A 22,899-nucleotide genomic window follows, 5' to 3' on the forward strand; every position below is an offset into this window, starting at 1 on the left:
GCACGTGCTCAAAATCATCAGCAGGCAACCTGGGGCTGCAATTTAATGTATCTTTATAACACTGTTTTAGAATAAAGTGAAATAATGTGAAGGAATGATGATGTTGTGGTAGACATTCACCACATGTCTGATGTTTCTAGTCATGGGATTGGATTTTTACTAGTGGATTTTTTTTTACAGTTTCTGAATACAGGACCAGAGGACCAAAACGCGAAGATGTCAGCAATATTCAGCGCCGCAAAAAATTGTGATTGATAACAGTTAAAATGAATTAGTTAAAATGAACACATTACTTTTAAGTGATACAAGTCTTGTATGGCTGTGATGTACTGTGGATTCCGGCCATGAGATTTTAACAACATGGCCAGGTTTGACTCGGCTGCCAGTTGCATATGTCATCATGTCTTTAGAATAGTTGTTTGCGTTTAGTTTGTTGACTTTCATCTGTACCTCCGATTAGCAAGGTTGACTGCGTATGGTGGGAAAGAAGTTAAACATCCTGTACATAAAAGATGGGCACAACCTGGTGAGGCTACACCACTTGGTTTTAATCAGGTAATAATTCCACTAATTGTCGCGCGTCAGGGTTGCGGCTGAAATAAAGGATTTAATCGTTGCTTTTTTTACAATGCGGTGAATTACAGCGGCCACCGGGAGCTGTGCAGGGTCACCTGAACTGACTACGTACAACGTACACAAATTGAAAATGCTGATTCTCATGTAACGCTATTCAATGCACGTGCAGAGGTCGTCGGAAGATGTACCTCGTATATTGTTTTGCCGTTACCAAAAGCAACGAAAGTTAAACGGCTTTGCCATTCAAAAGCCGGCACAATTAACTCCATTAGGCTCACTTACAGTGTTGACGGCTCTGCAGAGCTGAGCGCAGCCATAACAGTTGATGATCGTCAATGCACACCAAGTTGGTGGTAATGGGAAAGGGGCTGTTCACCCCGATTGGCTTAGGACATTTGAAAGGGGAAGAGTCCGCAAAGTTCAAGTGCATTAGGGGGTTGGTTGGAGACCCGTTGAAGGGGCCAAGAAGAGGATAAGCTCAAGGGATTAGAATGGTTAAGAAAGTTGCAGGGGGGTACCGAGACAGCTATTTAAGGGCTGTACAGAGGGATCTTAGGGCGTTCGTATTCCTCAAGCTCCCTGCCAGTTTGTTGTGTGTTCATGGCCACGGGTAGAAGCCCTTGCAAGAAACCATTGATCTCAGAATCCCCTTCACATGTATCGTAAGCTTAAGCATCAATACAAATTAACGGGTTGCCCTTGAAAATCAGCTGTATAGCTCAATGGGCTTTACACCTCTCGATTGAAGCATTGTTGCATACCTAGTGGGAAGTAACTGAAGAAGTATTTGCTCCTGACATAGGAATTTAGAATTTCCATCCCTCACTCAAGATCAATCACGTAAAATAATACAACACACCCACTTGCCAGGGTTATTATGACTTGACATTGGAACACTGATTATTTTAAAGTAGAACAATTGTCCAGAACATCAACAGCCCTTTCCAAAATTTAAATTTGGCAGCGTGTCTAGTACACCAGGTAGGTCATACGTTTTGGCAATTGTCATTTGTACTACTGAGCACACATGTATGATGTTAACATGCATAGTGCCAATATCACCATGAAACACAGACAGATTTTTTTTTTATCTCAGGATGGAATTTTTAGATGTGAAATTTTAAATGGTTCCTCTCCGGGACATATCAATGTAGCACGAGTCTGAAAACTAAAACGCTCCAGCTGAAAGAGTAGACATTGCAAAACTCTCGACAAACCTTGCCAATCCAGCTAAATTTTGTGGAATGTTTGGTGGAATGCCAGCATTCATTGATGGCCAAAACTCATTGCTGCAACACACAACAGAACTAAATGGGAAAAATATGTTTACTCAGGAAGGACAGATATCTTCAGAAAGCACAAGACATTTCCCATAAGTGCCCCTTGCCGATATATACTCATTTGCTTAGTTATTGTGTTACTTGTATTCTACCCTACAAGGCTAATGAGTATTATGTGGTGTGCATTATATCGTTTTCCATCAAAATAGAACTCTGCTGATGAGAAAATCAATGTCGTAACCAATCTAAAGTTAGCGTGTGTTGAATCAATGCTATTGAAATTACGGATAAGAGGGAAGGTGTTTGAGTCAGTAGGTACAGTAGAGGAGGAGGAACCACCCACCGAGTGGAGGGTTAACAACTCTGCAATGCAGCGATAGAAATATTGACTCATTTGTGAAAAACGAGCTTCATAGCTCATCGCATTCCTCCAGTCTGAATCAAGATTCTGATTCTGAAGTGCACGTTTCCGCTGTATGGCAATGCTTCTCGGTCTACCCTAGCTGATTGGATTTCTCCAGTCTAAATAAAGATTCTGATGCTGAGATTTAGATTCTGAAGGGCAGGCTTCTGCTGTGTAGCAATGCTTCTGGGTCTACCCACGCGGAAAGGGTTCACTGTTGTGCTTATTTGAGCTGAAGATCGAGCACTGGTAAAGATTCAGAGTTCCTCCACAATCAAGCGAGTATTGAATTGGTATATATGCCCATTGCCACTGAATCAATAATACATATTTTTTTTATGAAATGAAACTACAAATTTACATGTGAACATTTAAATGGAAAGGTTCCACAATGGGCGTCACTCTCCTTCATAAGATGGCCTTAGTTTGACTTCTCACAAAGCGGTACTCACTTTATCAACCTGGCGGGGGGGGATGAGCTGCATTGACACAAGATGGGAATTTTCACTTTTGAACCCTTCCGATCATGAATTAGGCGCTCTTCCACACTGCTTACCAGCCACATCCAGTGCTATGTGCACAGGGATTCACTGCTTATATGCACTGTACATATAAGGGGGTGGGCAGCAGTGGTGCAGTGGTTTGCGAACTGCACTATGACCCCAGCGAATAAAGTTCTATTCCCAGCCACGGGTAAGATCAATGACAAGTGATATATGATCTGAAAGACCAGTGTAGTGAAGTATGGTCAAACAACAACCGCCATTCGCCACTAAGTGGCGGTGACATCACCACGACGATTGTGCCAGGCTATGTGCATGTTGAGGCCACTTGAAGTGTCCAACGCCCGCTGGCAGGAGGTCTCAGGGCAGACCCAGGTGCCACGGGTCGACTGACTGAGATGACCGAGATGACTGGCTGATGCACCACCTGTGCCCCCTCCTGTGCCAACTTCCTGTGCTTTAGCCACCTAGCGCTCCACTCGTTGTTGTGAGCATCGCTCCTCGGCCCTCCGTTGTTGTTAGAGGGCGACTGCCTCCAAATGCCCAGGAGCGTCCTTCAGAAGCCGATCTTGACACCGCTGGTACCAGTCATCGGCAAGTCCACTCAGCTCCACATCCTCCTGTACTACATTACTCCATCTCTTCTCTAGCCTGTGCCGCGCCCGTTTAGCCCCCTCGATCCGGCCGAACAAAAGCTGTTTAGGGCATGCGGTGGCTGGGCATGCGGGCTACATGACCAAGCCAACGCAGCCTTGCCTGCCGGAGGAGCTCACCGATGGGACTTTGCCCAGATCTTTCAAGCATTTGTGAGCTCCTCACATAATCCAGCCTGGTTAAACCCAGAATGGATCGTAACCAGGCCAGCCTAAAGGTTTCTAACTGGCGAAGATGTTCCATTAGGGAGGTCCACGTTTCGCAAGCGTAGAGAAGGGAGGGAATGACTGTGGCCGAGAAGACCCAAAGCTTCGTGCGGAGCGACAAACCAGGTAGCTTCGACACAGCGTTACGCAACTGATGAAAAGATAATGCCGCTCGACTGATTCAGGGTGAGACCTCTGCTGTCAAACCGGAGCAGGTCATGAGCACACTGCCCAGGTATGGGAAACTGTCCACTCTCTCCACAACTGCCCTATCCCCAATTGGGAGTTGTGGGGGTGGAGTGTCCGATGGTACAAAATACCCAGGCAGGTGCTTAGTTTTGGTGGGGCTGATGGTAAGGCCACACCTCTTAGTGGCAAGCTCCAGGTTCAGCAGCAGCGCCTCCAACTCCTCCTCTAAGTGAGCAGCAATTACCAGATAATCGGCATACATAACATGGTTGAGCAATAGGGAGCCATCCCTTGACCGCACCTGGGCACCGATTAGCCTCCCATTGTATCTGTACCAGATGGAAATTTCTCCAGTACAGCTATTGAAGGCTTCACGAACTACGTGGTCGAAATAGATGTTAAATAATGTGGGAGCCAGAGAACATCCCTGTCGCACCCCAAGGTGAACAGGGAAGGGCTCCGACGATGCCAATCCCAGTCGCAAGCGATGATGAAATTCTCGCTTGCAACTTTCATCAGCTAGCTGAGACCATGCCACTATGGGTTTGAATGGGGTCCTGGGTGTACACCCACCATCTGAGTGGAAGAATGGCAGGTGCATCTTACGGATGACAAGTCGATGGTCAGTGGACAGATCAGCTCAACGGTAGGTCCTGGTGTCAAGGACATGGGCCCACAACCGCTGTACCGTCACTATGTAGTCCAGCAGATGTTTTTGCTTGGACCCGGCATGCATCCAAGATGTTGTGTGGATGTGCCGATGCCGGAACAGTGTGTTGGTAATTACAAGCCCATGGGCTGAACAAAAATCTAGCAGCCTCCTACCGTTGTTATTGAGCTGATTTGGCCCATGCCTTCCAATCACTCCAGACCAGGTGTTAGCATCATGACCAACTCGGCCATTGAAGTCACCCAACAAGATGACTCTATCCCAAGGGGCCAAATTAGCCAGCACCTGTGACAGGAGGTCATAGAAGGCATCTGACTCATCGGCCTTGCCTGCATCCCTCCACGGATGTTCGTCTTCGGTGGGGGCATAAGTAACCACGACCACCACTCCTCGCCTCTGGTTGATGGGAAGGCGAGCCCAAAGTAGCCTGGGGCTTACAGCTTGCCACACCTCACCGCCACGCTCCCATGCCCCCTTCATTATTTTGTTCAGAAGATCCACTCCCTCGTTGTTTGGCAGTCTCCTGCCCTGAATAGAGGACTGTCCACCCCTCAATGGGGCCGGAGCCAGAGCCGGTCCACTGGACCTCCTGAATACCAGAGATCCAGGCGGTACCGGCCCAGCTCCCGACAAAGGAGTGGCAGCCTCTCCTCCTCAGTGAGCATTCGAACATTCCACGTGGCCATCCGTAGTGGCTTTTTGTTGCTTCTGGAGGAACCCCAAAGGTAAGGATTCAGTCTCCTGGCTCCGCTAAATGGGGTTTGGCCAGGAGATGTCATAGACGCCTGTCCCCCCGGGGCGTCCGGCACAAGCTTAATTTTTTTTTTATCGTAGTTTAGTGGTAATTAATTGAAGGTGGAGGAATTACCAGCCCCTCGCACCAAGTAGGTCCTGCTTTGAGTGTGTGGCAGTGTCAGTTGATCAACTGTAATTTTTGAGTAAAAACTAAAAAATAAATATTTTACCACGTAAGGCCCACTTAGCTATAGAGCTCTTTGTTATGAGCGACCTGGCCATAAATAATAGCTCAATAAATTAACTTATCATGTAGAAATTGATATCAGCCAAATACTCTAAACGCATGTTTCTAAATGTGCAGGGGAAAACCAAAGGACCCGGAGAAAAATTCCACGCGTACACGGGGAGAACATGCAAACTCCAAATATACAGGTTTTAGGGTCAGGATAAAAAAACCCACGACCTCCTGCATACCTCCTGTATACCAGTCGAGGTAGTTAACATCTCGCCACCATTGTGTGACAGGCGAGTGGAACGTGCGAATGATGCGAACCTGCCAGCGCTGTCCCGAGGCTGCCGCGCCGAGCCCGTGAGTCCTCCTCGCTGAGCTGCCGCTGGAACTTGTGCGCCTTCCCCGACAGGTCCGGGATACTCGACTTGCGGAACAGCACCGATGGACGCCGCCCTGAGGCCTGGGGCTGTTCGAGAGACTGTGGGAGGGAAGCCACGGAGCAGCGGTAAGGGTGAGAGGGAAGGGGGCCAAACACAGGCAGTTGTACCAAAGCAAGTAGACGGGTCGCAGTGACGCACACGTAACTCCGAAGACAGAGCAGTGATAAGTACTGTTAACTCGACTCTTGATTATCTGGCTAACTCTGCTCTTGATTATCCATGGGGAGAATATTTGGGTTGCGGATGTGCTCGGGAAAGAACATGTAAATAATCTTTGCACATTAACCGGTTTAATCGTTGGATGCTCCTCACTCGTCGAGGGTCAATGTTCATGTGATGGCAAACAATGAAGCAGCCAATATACTCTCTGTCTTTAGCCCCATTCCACATTGTATGATGGCTGTATGGTAAAAAAAAATGTGTAGAAAGGGAAGGGGTCGGCAAAAATGGTGAGAGACGGAGAGATGTCGAATTTTCATCAAATTCAGTTTAATGCACTGCTTTTAAAATCATTTTAAAAATAGGCATCAAGGTTACCATATTAAGATACAAAAGTCAAGTCAAAATTATTTTTCTTCTTGGCTACTGCCCAACACATCAGCCTCTGATAATATGCTTCTGTTCGTAAGCAGTGTTCGCGATAATCACAATGGCCAATAAATTACCCATAGAGGACGTTTTTTCTAATAGCAAGTATAGATTTTCTCAAGGTACTCCGTTATTCCTTTCAAACACAAAACATTTACGGGATTGGCCAAACATTCCAGGAAAAAAACACCTTCCTTAAGGATCATTGATAACTCAGTCAAGCTTTCCTGTACAACAACAAAAGTGTGAACTTGTCAGTTCACAAACTGAAAGGAGATACACATGAAGGCAAAACATTTTGAGAGGAAGTTTCCGCCAGAAAGTGTAACTTTTATGAATGAGCACCGATGTCTGCCATTGTTCGTGGTGTTTTTACAATGGAGTCACCGCAATGTGTAGTTGCGACCCTAATAATATTGACATCTGATCTGCAGATTGGAAAATACAGGATGAGTCAATACATAGCATATAAAAAAAAACAACACGAGCCAATGGTCTCACAAATAGTTCACGGGAGTGCCCGCTCTCATCTCACAAAGGATTTCATTCATGGCCAAAGCCGGTCCACATTTGTTCTGGTCTCATTGCATTTGCGTTGGACTTTCTGTCTGGTGTGGTTCATTTTACTTTTTGGGGGGAGGAAGAGGGGTGGGGGGACAGCAATATAATGGAAGCCAAGTCAGGAAACACTTCCCACCGTGATCATGAGTTAAGTGTATCAACCATAGACACGCATCCTGTTTGCCGAGTTCATCCAGAGGCAGGGAATGTCAACTTTGCAGAGCTCGACGCCCCCCACCTGCACTCTGGGTGCTCGGTGCAGCCAACGGTGGTCGGGCAGCTCAAGAGCGGGCATCCATATATATAACAAAGACAAAGGTCCATAATTTAGGTATTTTGGGTTAGATCGCGTAAATATATAAATGTGTCTTTAAAACCCACCACCACCCGACACAGCCAACTAGTAAGGGTTGTCACATAAATAGAACGTAACAATTCGTCACTGGTACAGCACACCGGTGTGTTGGGGAGCCAAGCCACAACATTTACAATCAGAGTACGACGTTTTGCCAGTAATTACAACTAGCTTCATCAGGCGACAGCCAGATTTGTGGAGAAGTCCACCTGTTTCGTTCCTTATATAGAGGCATGTATATAGAGGCGTATATATAGACCAACTTTAATGGACATAATTTCAAAAGCCTCTTCATTCAACATTAGCCATGATAAATCCACTGCTGGATGTAGGTCTCCCCAAGCAGTAGCCATCTCCCACAATCCTGTGAAGTAACAATTCACCACCGAGCACCTGCACGTGAGATGATGTCATTGCTCAAGAGGGCTCTTACCAAATATTTAATTATTTACTGCCCACCTCATTTCCCGAGTCAAGAATTGTTGAATAAGTAATATGTTGTTGAACTTTCTTTCGCACCCTACGTAGCCAACCATGCTAATCGGAGGTGTCAAGTATGAACTGTCACAACTAGGGGTAGTGATGTAATTTAAAAAGCCAAAACTTGTTGTCCATTTTCACCATCTCAATTGTATACTTCATCTGTTTCAGCGTCTCAATTGCTCCATTAGACTGTACGTATAATTAACATAGACGCTACATACATCTTGAGCAATACATTCCCATGCAAACAATTTGATGCAAGTACGTTGAATATAACAATCAATATTAATCGATAAACTGTGGTACGCCCAACTCTTACCCAACGTCGTAGCCAACGGAGAGAGAGACTGACCCATGCCTCATTAATTATATTATCTATTTATAAACTAAAACTTCACCAATAAAGCATTTCAGTCCAGTTGTCATTCATCCGATACATTTGAAAATCTGAACCCCCAGTGAACGGCTGGCCAAAATGAAGTTCCAAATTTAATTAAGCCGTAATGAAACGCAATTTTAAATAAAAGTTATATTTGTAACTGTGACCGAGGCCGTCTAGAGAAACTGGTTTAATCAGGACATGGCTGCGCAAAACTAAAACGCAGTATCATGCTTGTGCTGGGACACGAAGCCAACGCCGGCTGGCTTCGTGTTCTCACTCAAGCAATAAGAGCCCCTTGAGCCACAGTGATGGGTCTTGTGCGCTGGCCATGATGTGAAGTTGAATAAAAGGGAAATGTTATTCAAGGTTTTCGTCAAATAAATTATTTATTTTCTTCCTTTATGCCCCCCCTTTTATTTTCTTAATACCCGTCTCTTGACACATGTGAGCGATGCTTGGAAAAGCAGATGGGCCTGTGTTTGTCCACACAAAGTCCATTCAACTTAAAGCGAGCACTCGCTGTGCTAACCACCGCCTTTTCAGAGCTCGCTACGTGGCACTTAAAATGCAGTTATCAATGCAACATTGGTGGCAATGTTAAAAGTAGCTTTTTATATGTTCCCGCATAAAATCGCATTTTCTGTTGGCGTCACAGCAACTTCCACCAAATCCCGACAGACAGACCCTATTCCCATGAGCTACACGAACACAGTCCTTTGACCGAATCATTCAGAATGCACCCGATTATCAGGGTCGAGCTTTAGTCCTTGGGCCAGACCAGATATCAATACCACCCAAGGTGGCAACACCTCAACGGTGCCATTTTATTTGTTACACCAACAAAAGTAAAATAATACACGATAACCTTTACAAATGAGCAGCCGTTTAATTTTTCTCGCAGGAAACCAGTTTTTTCACCTATCGCAATCACGCCTATTTGCCCGGAAGTTACAAATAAAACATTCGAACACCTCTACTGTTAATTAAGACAATAAATAATTTACAAAATGGATGTTTGTCCCCAAGGCATGTATTTCATACATATTCTTGCATTTATTCACGCTTGTTCTTCAATTTCAGTGACTTAGCGAAGTCTGGAATAGATTGGTGCTACCGTACTATATACTGCCATAGACAAACCCAACATTAAATTATATACTGTATTGCTATAAACCACCCTGTACCTTATACATTATTCTACCCACCCTAATGTATATCACACTATATATTACTTTTTACATTGTATTAAGCATATAAATGGTATACTATTTGTTATTATACACTGTACCATTGACCGTCGTGTGAAAGATACTAAGAGGAAGCAACGAAATATGTCAATGGGTGAGTTGTGTGGGGAAACTTGCAGGGGACTAAAGAATCCATTCCCTGCAGAGAATACAATGCCAGTGAGTGGAACGCGGTCTGAAAGTCACCGTAAACGTGAACACAATCAGTTAAGATCCGAAATGGTTTATTACGTCCTTCCAATGATTGCTAAGCCAGAATCCATCTTCTCGGTTGAAATTGTCTCTGTGTTTGTATATGTGGATAGCCTCATGAACGAATCTCTCATGGTAGCCAGATGGCTTGCAGAGAACCTCTGTCTTGGAGAAGTCAATATCATGTGAGCCCACTGAATTGTAACAGTGATCTGCCACGGCTGAGGTGTTTGTCCTACCGTGTTTCAAGTCTGCTTTATGTTCACGGATGCGGTCCGAGACATGTCGTTTGGTTTCTCCAATGTAACTGCTACCACAGAGGCAACTTAGTTTGTAGACGCCAGGGTACTGTATGTCTGGAACCACATCTTTTACAGACAGGACCAGATCACGGATTTTATGTACTGTGTTGAATCGGACCTGGATCTTGTGTTTTATCAGGATTTTGGAGATCTTTTTTGTGACCCCAGCAATGTAGGGTAAGGTGATGGTCTTGAAAGGCTCCTCAACAGGATCCTTAGTTAAGATGAATTTGACCCTTTATCAATGTTAGTTTTGCCGTCAATGTGTCACCAAAGTACTGACAGATTCATTTAGAATTTGCATCAAAGTAATTATGATTTCTGATTGTACTTCATGGTGCAGGTGAAAACTGACTGAATATGACTGCTGAATATACTGAATATACTAATACGCCAAGATGTCTCAGCTGCCCATCACACACCCAGATGTGTACACGGAATTCATGGAAGGAGGCTCCTCAGGTCAACTGGGCTCCACCAATCCCTTTGGCCGAATCCCTGTTGACTAAGCTATAGAAGAAATGGTGAACAAAGACACCCAAACAGCTGGAGGGATAAAGGGATTCAGCTTGAAGCCAAATATTATCGAACAGCTGAGTACAGAAGCATTTACCTGAGACAGCTGAGAGACCAAATAGGTCAAGGCAGGTCCAAACTGTCCCATCCATATCTACAGAGTCCAAGGATCAAGCGAGAAGAAGCAGATGTCCAGTCTCTCATTGACCTTATGGAGAATAACTGGATCAATCCTATGTCCCCTGATGAGACAGATCTGGTTAGCCTCTCCACTGGCACCATGGCTCCACCTGATGTGACCAGGGATCTCTTGAGATAGGAGAAGAGGCCTACCAGGTATTCAAGCAAACAAGGTTAGCTGAGGACCCACCATCTGTGAAATTCCACGACAAGATGACCAAGCAAAGTCTGAAGACATTCTCCAATATCAGCACAAAAACAGCACATGGAAAGAAAGCACAGGATGTGGTTCTGAAGGTGGATAGAAACCTGTTCAGCCACATGATCCTGGTGGCTGAAAGCAGGAAGGTGAATATGAAGGATGTCCTTGCCCACCCACTGGGCACACTGCCATGGGCACTGGCAAATGCTGATGGGTCCCTACAAAAAACAAACAAGGCTGCACTTGCTAGATAGCTTGAAAAGAATGCGTCTCCTGCAGAAGATATCTCAACCCCATCTACTTCCATCATTGATGGGATGAGCCTGGTCCAAAAAAATTAATGGCACCAACAAAACCTTTGCACAGGTGGCAGAGTCAGCCTTGACCCAAGTCCTCCACGAGGGGGCACAGAGTGAAAAGATTGATGTTGTTTTTGATGTCTACCGACAGACTTTGATCAAAGATGCTGAATGACTGAACCAGGGTGCAGACACCACTTCTCCAGTACAAGAACCTTGCAGGGGGACACCATGTCCAACAGTGGAAAAAATTCCTGTGCAGTCCCTCCAACAAGACCAGTCTCATCAAGTTTCTCATGGAATAATGGAAACTCCTACGATACAGAGAGATGCTGCATGGCAAGGTGTTGTACATAACCTGTGAGGAAACCTGCAACAAGTTGACAGAAGATGAGTGTGAGGAAGTAGCAGAGCTGCACTCCACGCGTGAAAAAGCTGACACCCGTCTGCTCCTGCATGCATTGCATGCAACAAATGTGAGCTCAAAGGCAGTTATCATCACAGCTGAGGACACCGATTGCATTGTGCTTTGTCTTGGCTTCCAGAAGGACATCACCTGTCCCATCTACCAAAAGTGTGGGACACAGAACCGCACACGGTTTGTCGATATCGGCAACTGGCAAGGTCACTTGGAGACAGCATTTGTGACATCCTAATTGGCTTACACGCCTTCACAGGCTGCGACACTGTCAGTGCATTCGCCGGTCGAGGGAAGCTGAATGCCCTGAAGATGGTGAGAAAGGACACATCCTGCCAAGAGACTTTTAGTCGACTGGGGCAGTTATGGAATGTGAGTGATGAATTGTTCCAAAAAATTAAGCAGTTCACCTGTCGCATGTATGTTGCGAATAGCAGCACTGGTGAGGTGAACGAACTGCGCTACCAGCTCTTCTGCACCAAAAGGGAAGAAGTCGAGTCCCGCCAGCTGCCACCATGTAGAGACTGTCTCTTCATGCATGTTCAAAGAGCCAACTATCAGGCAGCAATCTGGAAGTGCTGTCTGCAGGCTAACCCTGTGGTGCCAAGCCCTACTGAGTATGGATAGACAGACGATGATGGCAAGCTGGCCATTTACTGGATGCGATGCCCACCCACACTAGATGTGGTCTTAGAACTGCTAGCATGCAAGTATGTGCGTTTATGCAAAATGCCAAGCTGCATCTGCCTCTCAAATGGACTGTCATGCACAGACATGTGCAAATTACAGGATGGTGGTGCAGTCACCAAAAACTGCAGGATGATCCAGAACCTGACTTTGAACTCGGGGAGTCAGATGACGAGATAGACGTGCAGTGTGATGAGTGACACAGGGTGGTGATTCTGATGGTATTACTGTGGTAGCAAGGTGTTTGAAAAAGATGGAACCGATTTGAAATCGCTATATCTCTGCAACCACGAACCGCCCATGAATGAAACTCTTACCACTTGACTGGGTGGGGCATAGAGAGGAGGGCGGGGCATATAAAGGAGGGCGGGGCATAGAGAGGGCGGGGCATAGAGAGGGCGGGGCATAGTGTTTCAAATGATTACCGCTAGATGCCTCTCCCAGCACACAAACAGCCCCTAGCCTCAGTCATTCGCAAGGCACACTGCCTCAACATTGGATAGGTCGCACTGGACCCCAAGACTTGGCGCTACACTCTTGGCCTCCAAGATCCCCAGACATCACACCCTGCGACTTTATCTTGTTGGGATATGTCAAAGACCGTGTTTTATGTGCCACAATTAGCGACTAATCTGGATTACCTCAAAAACAGAATCCCGGCAGCGGTGACTTCAGTGGAAGAAGACACTTTGAGAGGCATTTGGGACAAATTCCACTATCGTCTCGATGTTGTCCGTACAGCAGGTGGAGGGCACATAGAGCATTTATAAAATGGTTAGTAAAACTTGATAACTCATTAAACCGTTTGTAACTTTTGTGTAATTGTAACATGTTGCCATCGTGAAATATACTGCTTTGAAATTGGATCCATCATTTTTAAACACCCTGTACATTGACGAAGTATATGCGAATGTCAATGCTTATAATATTCAAGTAGTTCCTTACCTCACTATGGTATTCCTTAGTATCCTGTGTTTTCATTGTGTATTTAAACCAATAAAGACCAGTTTATGAACTAACTGGCTTTGGTCTAGGTAGTTTTTCAGTAATGAGGCCCATTTCATCGTTCTGGATGCCTGTCATAGGGTATGGGTATAAAAGTCATGGTAACTACAACTAAGCTGCCACTCCGCAAAGGTTATGATATCAGAATATGCCGCACACACATGGAGGATTACAAAAATCATTACTAGACTTTGCCACCTCAAGTGGTACCAATAAGTGATTGTTTTTTGGTCTGGGCCCATGGATTACTTGTATAGTGCTGGATGGGTGACCATCACGCATATAACAGGTGTTATTGGCTCTGGCGGGACGATACTGTCACCAGAGGGCAGGGCAGCAAAATCCAGTGCAGTACTGTGCCTTAAAGCTTTCATAACTGCAAGAATGCATATTCTTTTGGTCTTTCGGTAAAGTCACGTTGATAGGTTCAAAGAAAATATAAAAAACGACGACGTTTCGATCGCAACACAAGCGGTCGTCATCAGGAAAAGGGGACTAGCTTCTAAAGGAAAACTGATTATACAGGTTTGAAATGGGCGCCCAGTCCCGACCTAGTTCCTGTTCAACAATGCACAAACGCAGTCCTGAAGAAGGCTAATACCATTACCCGACAAAGGAGGCCACTGGATGGTGCCGACATGTGGCAGCTTGAATGTCAATTGAGGACACACCTGTGGTCAAACACAGCCTCGTGACCTTGGACATATCTTGCCGGAGCCAGGCACCTCAGGGTGCCCGAACCAAAATGTCATTCGTCCACTCAGAGAGGCCAAAAAGGGCAATTAGAGTATTCGCTGAAATCAGTGGCGTGGACAACAGACCCGAGAGTGGAAACCCAGAACTGAAAAGGAGTTCCCATACTTTGAAGCAAAGGAACAAACTATTAAATGGAAAAACTGGAAATCAAAGATAAGCATACACCAGCCAGTCTTCTGTTCTCCAGGCCAAGGGAACCACCACCAAGGTCTCTTTAGAACTTCTTGGAAATAAAGAACTTGTTCAACCTCTATAGGCTGAGGAATGGTCAATGCCCCCTGTTGTTTTTGGGACCAGAAAGTGTTTCAATTAAAAACCGGAAGCTCCTCTCCACTCAGAGAATCTCCTCAATCACCCTCAGTCACAGAAGTCTGTTGTCCCTCACCTTTACCACACAGGCTGCGGATCGGATGACCACGTTTCCTGGGCAGAGATTCCAGATCCACGCAGATGGTTCTCATGATTTGGGCAATACCATCTCCCTCAAGGACCAGGTGGGACGTGTCTTAAGTGGGTTGCACCATTTAATCTGGCAGGGGCAGTGCTCACAACATACTGTTTGTTGTAATGCAAATGATTATCTTTTTATTTGCTCACATAAATGTAAATATTTTAACGTTTGATCTGTGAAGGTTGAAAGGCCGGGAATTGATTCTGTGAGGATGGACTTGGCGGGTGTGGCAGTGGACAGGTAGCTACACGTTCACTTTGCATATGTTCTTAACAAACGCCCCTGCTGTAGCATGCCAGACCTTTAACAAAGAAGGTGCAGCATCGGCGCACACAACAATTTTAGTACAACGGATTCAATTATGCATATGTGGAACAGTGAGCCCATTAAGGCAAAGCCTTTCAAAACAACGAACAGGCGTTCATTATTATTAAGCCAATCGTTGCCTTCTGTCACAGCACAGAATCGTCTTTTCTCAGCCAGCAAACCATGGGGCCATTGTTATTATTAATGTTTACACAGCTTTTCTTTAATTAAAATTTCATAATTTGGCGGATGCCATTGCTGCTCAGGGCAATTGCGTCATGGGTTCTTTTAAAGTTCACTTTAAAGGGAGAGCCACATTATGATAATTCCCAACCAGTGAACGAGAAGGAGCAGGAATCAAACTACCAAACCGTGGAAAAATAGCCAACAGCACAAACTTGCTGTAGTGACGCATGCCTGTAAGCCTGTAAAATGAATGGTGGGGTTTGTGGATAACACAGGGATGGCATCATCGTGTGGTACGACACATGCACATGTAAATAAACAGTGACATAGTTCATGTCATGGCAGAAAGACCACCAACAAAGTTGCCTCCAACAGTGGGGGAAAAAAACTGCTAAACCATTGCCCTTTTCCACTTGATTTGGCCATTTTTCAAACAAATATTGGCTGCCTTTCCAGAAAGATATGAATCAGGCTGTAAGTGTTTGTAAGAAGCGGTACAACCAGCAGTATTGTGACCAATACGTGCTGGACCACCGCACTCTCTGCCTCCCTGTAAAGTATTTTGTGTCATAAAAAATATATGAAGGCAATAATAAAGTAGACAAGCCAGTCTGCTGATGAAACCCAGAAGATTGGAAATAACCCTGTATTTCCTGCTTAAACAAATGTTATCAGATAACAAATGTTCAGGACGCCCTTACCCTAATACATTCAAACATCTTAATTTCAGATGGAAAGATGGATATTTGTTTATTTTACTTATGCAAATGATTACTTTACAAATGACCTTGTAGATTGAAGAAGCATACATTCTAGATTGAAGAAGGGAGCGTGTGATTGACAAAAAAACACCAGAAAGGCTCATTCGTAAACCCACTGTACGAAGCTTGGATAAAAAAAAATATTATGTTAAATCGCCGTGAATGTAATTACAGCCAGCACTGTCGCCAAGCGCTGTGAGTGCACTTCATCACGGTAACGACCCCCGTGTGTGCGCTGGCGAGCGGCCGCTCCACTCACCGCACTGTGGCTGTGAACACCGCAATGGCAACACTGCGCACGATTCCATGAGGATGACAGTACCGGGTATGCTGGACCTCCATCGTTATTGTTATTAAACAATTTCTTTACTAAACTATTTTTATGTTACCAGCTAAGACCCACTGAGCTATATAGCTTTTTTTCAGAAGCAACCTGGCCACAAATGATAGCTCAACAACAAAGTGGCTTAACACGTCGAAATTATTGCAGCCAAATAATCTAAACACGTTTCCAAATGTGGAGGAAAAACTGGAGAATTCGGAGAAAAATCCACGTGGCCACAGGGAGAACATGTAAACTCCAAGGAGACAGATCTAGAATCCAAGGAGACAGGCTTCAGGGTCAGGATCGAATCCACAAACTCCTGTATACCAGACAAGGTAGTTAACATATCACCACCATGGCACCCATGGTACTTTATCCAGAAAATCCGCAATGAGTCTCTAGACTTCTTTTTCAAGAATGTGCTGTCAGGTTTTTGCCTTCAGAGGCAATGCTTGCTTTGCGTTTCCCCAATTAAGTAATTCTTCAAATTTGGACCCAGACAACAGTACACAATGGGGCTACTCTTCTTCGAATGATGTAACAGGATCTTTCAGGTCCACTGTGAAGCAGACACCACATGTAGTAATTGATGGTTTATACACCCGTGGCATTGACCAGGCCGGCCTGCTAGATTTGACCCACAGACCTCTGCAACAAGCGGGGAACGTGCTACCACTGGGCCGTGTCACCAACCCGGGTGGAGCATGTGCAGAGTATGCACAAAGCATCAAGTACACCACCTGTTTTGAGTTTTTCACTTCTGGACGAGGGCTTCTCCATGCCACGCAAGTTGTAGGGGTTAACTCACGATACTGCGCCACACTGGTCAGGATGGGTTGATGAACATAGGGAGCAAAGAAGTTGGGAGTGTAATACATTACAATCGTAGATTTTTCTGTCTGCCCTTTCCTGCGGACAATGAAGTGCTGCAGCCGGTAACGCCTGTCAAGCATGGTGACCGCCCATCCAAGCACTGTCCGGACTCAATCCAGCTTAGCTTACGAGATCTGATGCGATCTCGCGCATTCTGGGTGATTTGGTCAAAGCCAATATTTTGTACAATATTTTCTACAATATTGGCTGGTAGGTATATATTTTATTTCATCTGCAGAGACCTTCCTGAGCCTTAAGGCTCTCATTTCAAGAGGGTTTGATGTTGACATGTTGGGTTAATTACTTTTTCATGAAGTATTTTTTATAGGTGGTAGGGATCCAGAGTACCCCGAGAAACCCCACCATGGACACGAGTCGAGCAGTGATAGGAAAGAAGCAAGAAGAGAAGTATTAATTCTAGATTTGAAGCTTTCGTGACTGCGAAGATTAATACTCTTTGGTTTTTTCGGTAAAGTCACGTAGGTAAAAAATAAAATAAATTAAAACAACTAAATTCAATCACGACGTTTCGAAGGCAACACAAACTTCCGTCTTCAGGTGGAACCGTTACAGCCAAAATCACATGACTTTACCGAAAAAAACAAAAAGTAAGATAAGTATTGTGACTTTCAGTCTTGGTGGATGAGTGGGCTAATAGCTAAGTGGGTCTTACCTGGTGAAATAAAAAATATTAGTTAATAGTTTAAAAACAAGGTGCGCACAGATCTATTCACAAACTCTCTTTGCTGTGCTCCCATGATCTGGCCACATCACAACTCACATTTGTGAATATCACAAATCTAACGTGAACCACCAACCCCTTGCCTCCAAAGCGCTTGATTACAGGCATGTGCCACCATGCCCAACTCAATGCCTATCCCTAATAAGCGTGGAACCAAAGTCAGATATTGACATCCAGTTGAACCTTAAACAAATAACACCAAAACAAAACTTCATAAAACGGCATTTTAAAAAATAATCAGCATTTCAAGTGCTTGCCGAAACGGGGAAAACAACCTGCCTGTTAACAACAAGTGACCTCACACTGAGCTAGCCTTTACGTGCAGCATGAATAATACAGTACCGTCGTCGCATATTTAACTTGCATGGGAAAGAGGTAGAGGCGGATACGTATAAAGGTCAGCTATGTGAACATCATAGAAAATTACAGTCAACCATGCAAGAATAGGTTACCGGATAAAAATGAATTAAGTGCAAACTGATTTAAACACAGGGCAATGCTTGCCTGTGCTTTAGAGGCGAATGTACATGCAAGATGAAGAACAGACGACTGTGTGTGCGTGAAAAGGTCGGATTTGTCAACATCTGTACAAAATGACTGTTGTGAGCAAATACACCAATACTGCACCAGGTCTGTGAGATTCATTGGTCGTGGCGATTACATGACGGTCAGATGTGTGATGTTGCACTGTATTTTTAAACAAAAAGAAAGAATGATTGTGGGCCCAATTTGACCAAGGGTTACATAAACACCACGGCTTACTTAAAATCAGTTGAAATTCCCAACACTCAAAAAGCAAAACTAAGGGATTATCTTGGAACCTCAAATAGTAGAGGATGAAATGTCACAAACCGGGCTGTTTAAGTGCTTTGTCTTGCTTTGTTTAAAATGTCTTCAAGCTGAAATTTTGGGCATGCAACATGATTTACTTCGTTGACCAGCATCAACAAACCTCTTTTAAAAATATAATAATTGTGTATCAATTCCAATATTTACGTGCATAGCAGTGGCACTAAAGGGTATATATAATCTTGTCCGGTTTAAATATGTGCAGAAAACTTTGCTTCGATAATTATCTAAACCCTGGGCCATCGCAGGATTGTGAGCATCAAATGCTTGTAATCTGCTATCTCAGTTATAAATGCACCACTTAAATTGATATAAAGAACGATTGATTATCCAGTACTCATTGAGTCACACCACTCACTCGCTCATTGGTGGTCAGTCACCTCTTGATCGCTCTTCTCCTGCTACTGCCATGGTTTGCTGTTCATGTGAACTTCACTCGTTGGTTCCGCCAAATATTGTGATGAGGTCTCGGTTCTACCAGACACTGACTCATTCATGCTGTATTCAACCACCAAACTGCACATCACCACAAAACACCAACTCACTCACTCACTCGCCCACCCAACCACCAGACTGCAGGTCACAATACTTCTCTTCTTGCTTCTTCCCTATCAACTGCTTTACTTTGGAATTCCCTGCATCATCTCATTTCCTAAATTCGTATTACCTCACTCAATAAAAATTCACTTTCATTGATTACAACTTTAACAGTGCTGTTTGTTGCTGGCCGCTTCACAATTGTGTGCCTGAGTGTGATTAACTGTGTGAAAAAATACCAGCCACTAAGCACTGTGATAATATTATCTATTATTGTATTAATCATAACATTAATTGTATGCAGCATTTATTAACTTTGACATAGTATTTACTCAACTGTTTAATAAAACATAATCAGTATCATCCATTAACTATCCGCTACTGGACGAAGGCCTCCCCATGACGTTGCCATCTTTCTGGATTCCATAATACCACAACACATATGCCTCCTGCATGTAAGCTGATCACATCACTAAATCTCCACTATGGTCTTTTGAATGGGTATTCTCACGCCTTTGGCTGTCATTCTGTCACCAGTCTCGGTCATCAGCTTTCTTCCCTTCAGGCAATATGTCCTACCCAAGTTAACTCACCTATCTGAATTGTCAACATGATGTATCTGGAACCTCCTTTGCCAGTAGCAAAATATGATAATTGTTTGTTTTACCCTTTTATCTGGCAACAAAACTGACACCTTTTTTACAAGAAGTCATGTTGCATTGACCGCAATACCTGCGGTCGGAATGCAAAAAAAAACACAACTCTGATAATGTATGCACTGTCTTTGAAATTGATTGGTCCACACCCAGACAGCTTTTCTTAGAGCCTAGTCTCACATGGTGTTGGACCAGATGACGTCATCTGGACCAATCAATTTCAAGGACAGTACATACATTATCAGAGTTGTGTTTTTTGTTTGCATTACGACGCAGGTATTGTGGTCAATGCAAACATGACTCCTTGTAAAAAAGGTGTCAGTTTTGTTGCCAGATAAAAGGGTAAAAAATAATAATCATGATGTATCTGATTGGCATTTTTTCTGTAATATACACTTATTTCCTCTTTCTGTCTCTCAGTGAAATTCCAAGCATGCTTCTTTGAATACTTTTCACTTTTGTTCCATTTTCTTTGTCAGTATCTCTGTTTTGGATCCAAGGGCCATAGCAGGGCAACAGGCACATATTCAATGAGATCAAGCGAAGAGAGCTACATAATATAATTGGGTCACGCAAAAAGTTACACTCTCACCAAACCTATTCCACATTCAGGTTCCATTACACAAACACTCTATTTACTGGCAATTTCTAAAATGCGGTCTAAGTGATGAGCATTTAATCAACCCCAGAGGATGGCAAAGTCCACCTTGGCTGGGAATTGAACTCAGCTCCTGCTCTACCCAGAAAGCTGCATTTGAAAACTAAACAAGGACATTCAATTTGAAATATTAATTAACACCAAAAGCAATATCATTACATTATTATATTTAAAATAGACTCCCAGAAAAACAATTACAAATACGTATATTTACTGAAATTTTAACTCGCAATTTAGAATAAAATAATAATCGAATGGTCATTTTGATAAAGCAATGCTGTCAAAAATATTTCAAACTATGTAAAAATAAATCACAACTGAATCTTTTTCATCACGGTTTTAGTTTTTCTGTAATCACTAACTTAGAAACATACTGACTATATAAAATTAAAAATGCAAGTCACATAATAAAAAAAACATTTTTCCAAAATAAAATAAGCAAATATTCGGCAATGGCTGTTATATTTAACCAACTGACTGGAGGCTTGAAAGGCATATTTGTTAAGACAAAATTAAAACATCGTTCGTACACACTTACCACTCGTCGCATGTCTGTAACGAGACGCGAGTGCGCATACATTGGCACTACTTTTTCGCTGCGGATTTCAATGTGGCCAGCGTCTCATGAGTGCCCGCTCATTTCGGCACCACGATTAACCATGATCGCCACACACGCAGGACGGTCATCATTACTGCCACGACGGCACGGCAAAATTCAATCCATGCTAACACGACCGAAATGCGCTGAGCGTGTGGATGTGTGCACGACTGTTCGCTCATCATCGCGGCACGCGCCGCGATTCGGCCTCGCAAAGTCTCGCCAGGCGGGAAGTGCACATCTCACAAGGACGCGAACGCGATGAGCGAGCAGTTTTTATAAACACTGTACATATTATTTTTTCTTTCCCAAAGTCGTGACAAGGCGGGGGCCCCTCGCAGTGTCTGTGATATTGTCTCCCCAACCGGCCCTCCGTGCCCTCGGTTTATGCAGTCCACCCATTACTGAGCAACCGGATCTGGCTGCTCAGAAACGGGAATCGCAGCAAAAAAGAATAAAAAGTGGTCAAAATGCAAAGAAGGCATCCTGAGAGGCTGTGCTTGTGATCACCACCACAGTGTTTTGTCCAGCTCCTCTCAAGCACCCGCCGGGGTGGGCTATGGAAATTTGCAAATTCACAAGAGCCCGCATCAGCCTTGAATAATTCAGGGGACAGGGAGCCAGTGTCATGAGTCGCCCATTTTCCAGGGGAGCGAAGTGGGGTTTGCTGTGAGCTACGACCACCAATAAATGGGTCATTAATAACAAAAGAGGCCCAATTTATGCTCATCAACATCCCCGACATGCAATATCCCAGTGTCTAAAACTAAGCTGTGTCTGCGTCAGCAGTTACATTGGGGAAACTAAGCGACATGTCTCGAACCAATACCTCAGCCATGGCTGATCATTATTTTAACGCTGTGGGCACACACGAAATTGATTTTGCCTAGACGAAGGTACTCTGCAAAATCAACAAAGATTCGTTCATGAAGCCATCCAGATATATAAACACAGACACAATTTCAACCGAGAAGATGAGTAAAAACTGAGCAATCATTGGAAGGACGTTATTAACTAGTTTAGGTCATAACTGGCTGTGATGTTCCTATCATACCTACCTATGTTAGCAGTAGTTTCGACTCTCTGAGTTACATTCACTAACACAGCCACCGTTAGCTGTGTTAGTAAATGGCGGCTTGCCATTCTTTTCCACCTCCATGCGGCCACTGCGCTGTCCGAGCTCTCGCCAAGCTTCAAATTTCTTACATTGACATGCTAATCTCACACAATATAATGGTCACCCCCACAGCTCCGTAATACCTCTACCACATTTGCATTAGCTGCCCTGCCCATCTCTAAACTTTATAAACTGCCTGCCTCGGCAGATTTCCCCCCTCTTTTTTCACCTGAAGATGATTGCTTGTGTTGCGATCGAAAAGTCGTGATATTGTTATTATTTTGATTATTTTTATCTACGTGGCTTTACCGAAAGACCCAAAGAATATGAATTCCTACAGTCATGAAAGCTTTAAGTGAAGATTTAACATGCAGTTTGTTGGGGAAATGATTGCCCTATATGGCCCTGCTTTAATTGTCAGACAGCAGTTAGTATGGTGGAAAAGGATATACACATTAAATATACAAAATAATGGGATTACAGAATAAGTAGAGATCTTTACCAAAGATGGGGGGTTTGGAAAATCCTTGACAGGATAAAAAAACTTGTCTCCTGGAAAATATAACCAGAAACTCGAGAATACAGTACATGAGGGAAGATAAATTGGGTGCCATGCAATTGCAGCCCAAAAAAAACGACTTGCGGTACTGCCCCCAAAAAACAACAGCAGATGGATGCCTCAAACACATTTCAGATCAATCTGTGTGAGCCACTGAACTGAACTCGAAGTCACTCGATTAAAAGCGAGTGTACTCACCACACGCAGCATGCAAACA

General features: G+C 44.1%; 1 protein-coding gene across 1 annotated transcript in view; it reads right to left on the reverse strand.

The window, feature by feature from the left end:
- The window catches only part of LOC144941077 (microtubule-associated serine/threonine-protein kinase 2-like), a 288,270-nt gene that overhangs the window by 245,810 nt on the left and 19,561 nt on the right, over positions 1–22,899 (reverse strand). The window contains exon 2 of the mRNA XM_078867518.1: positions 5,773–5,929. Coding sequence (XP_078723644.1) covers positions 5,773–5,929 — 157 coding nt within the window. The remainder of the gene's footprint in view (positions 1–5,772; positions 5,930–22,899) is intronic.

The sequence above is a fragment of the Lampetra fluviatilis genome, chromosome 24, assembly GCF_964198595.1.
Source record: "Lampetra fluviatilis chromosome 24, kcLamFluv1.1, whole genome shotgun sequence".
NCBI lineage: Eukaryota > Metazoa > Chordata > Hyperoartia > Petromyzontiformes > Petromyzontidae > Lampetra > Lampetra fluviatilis.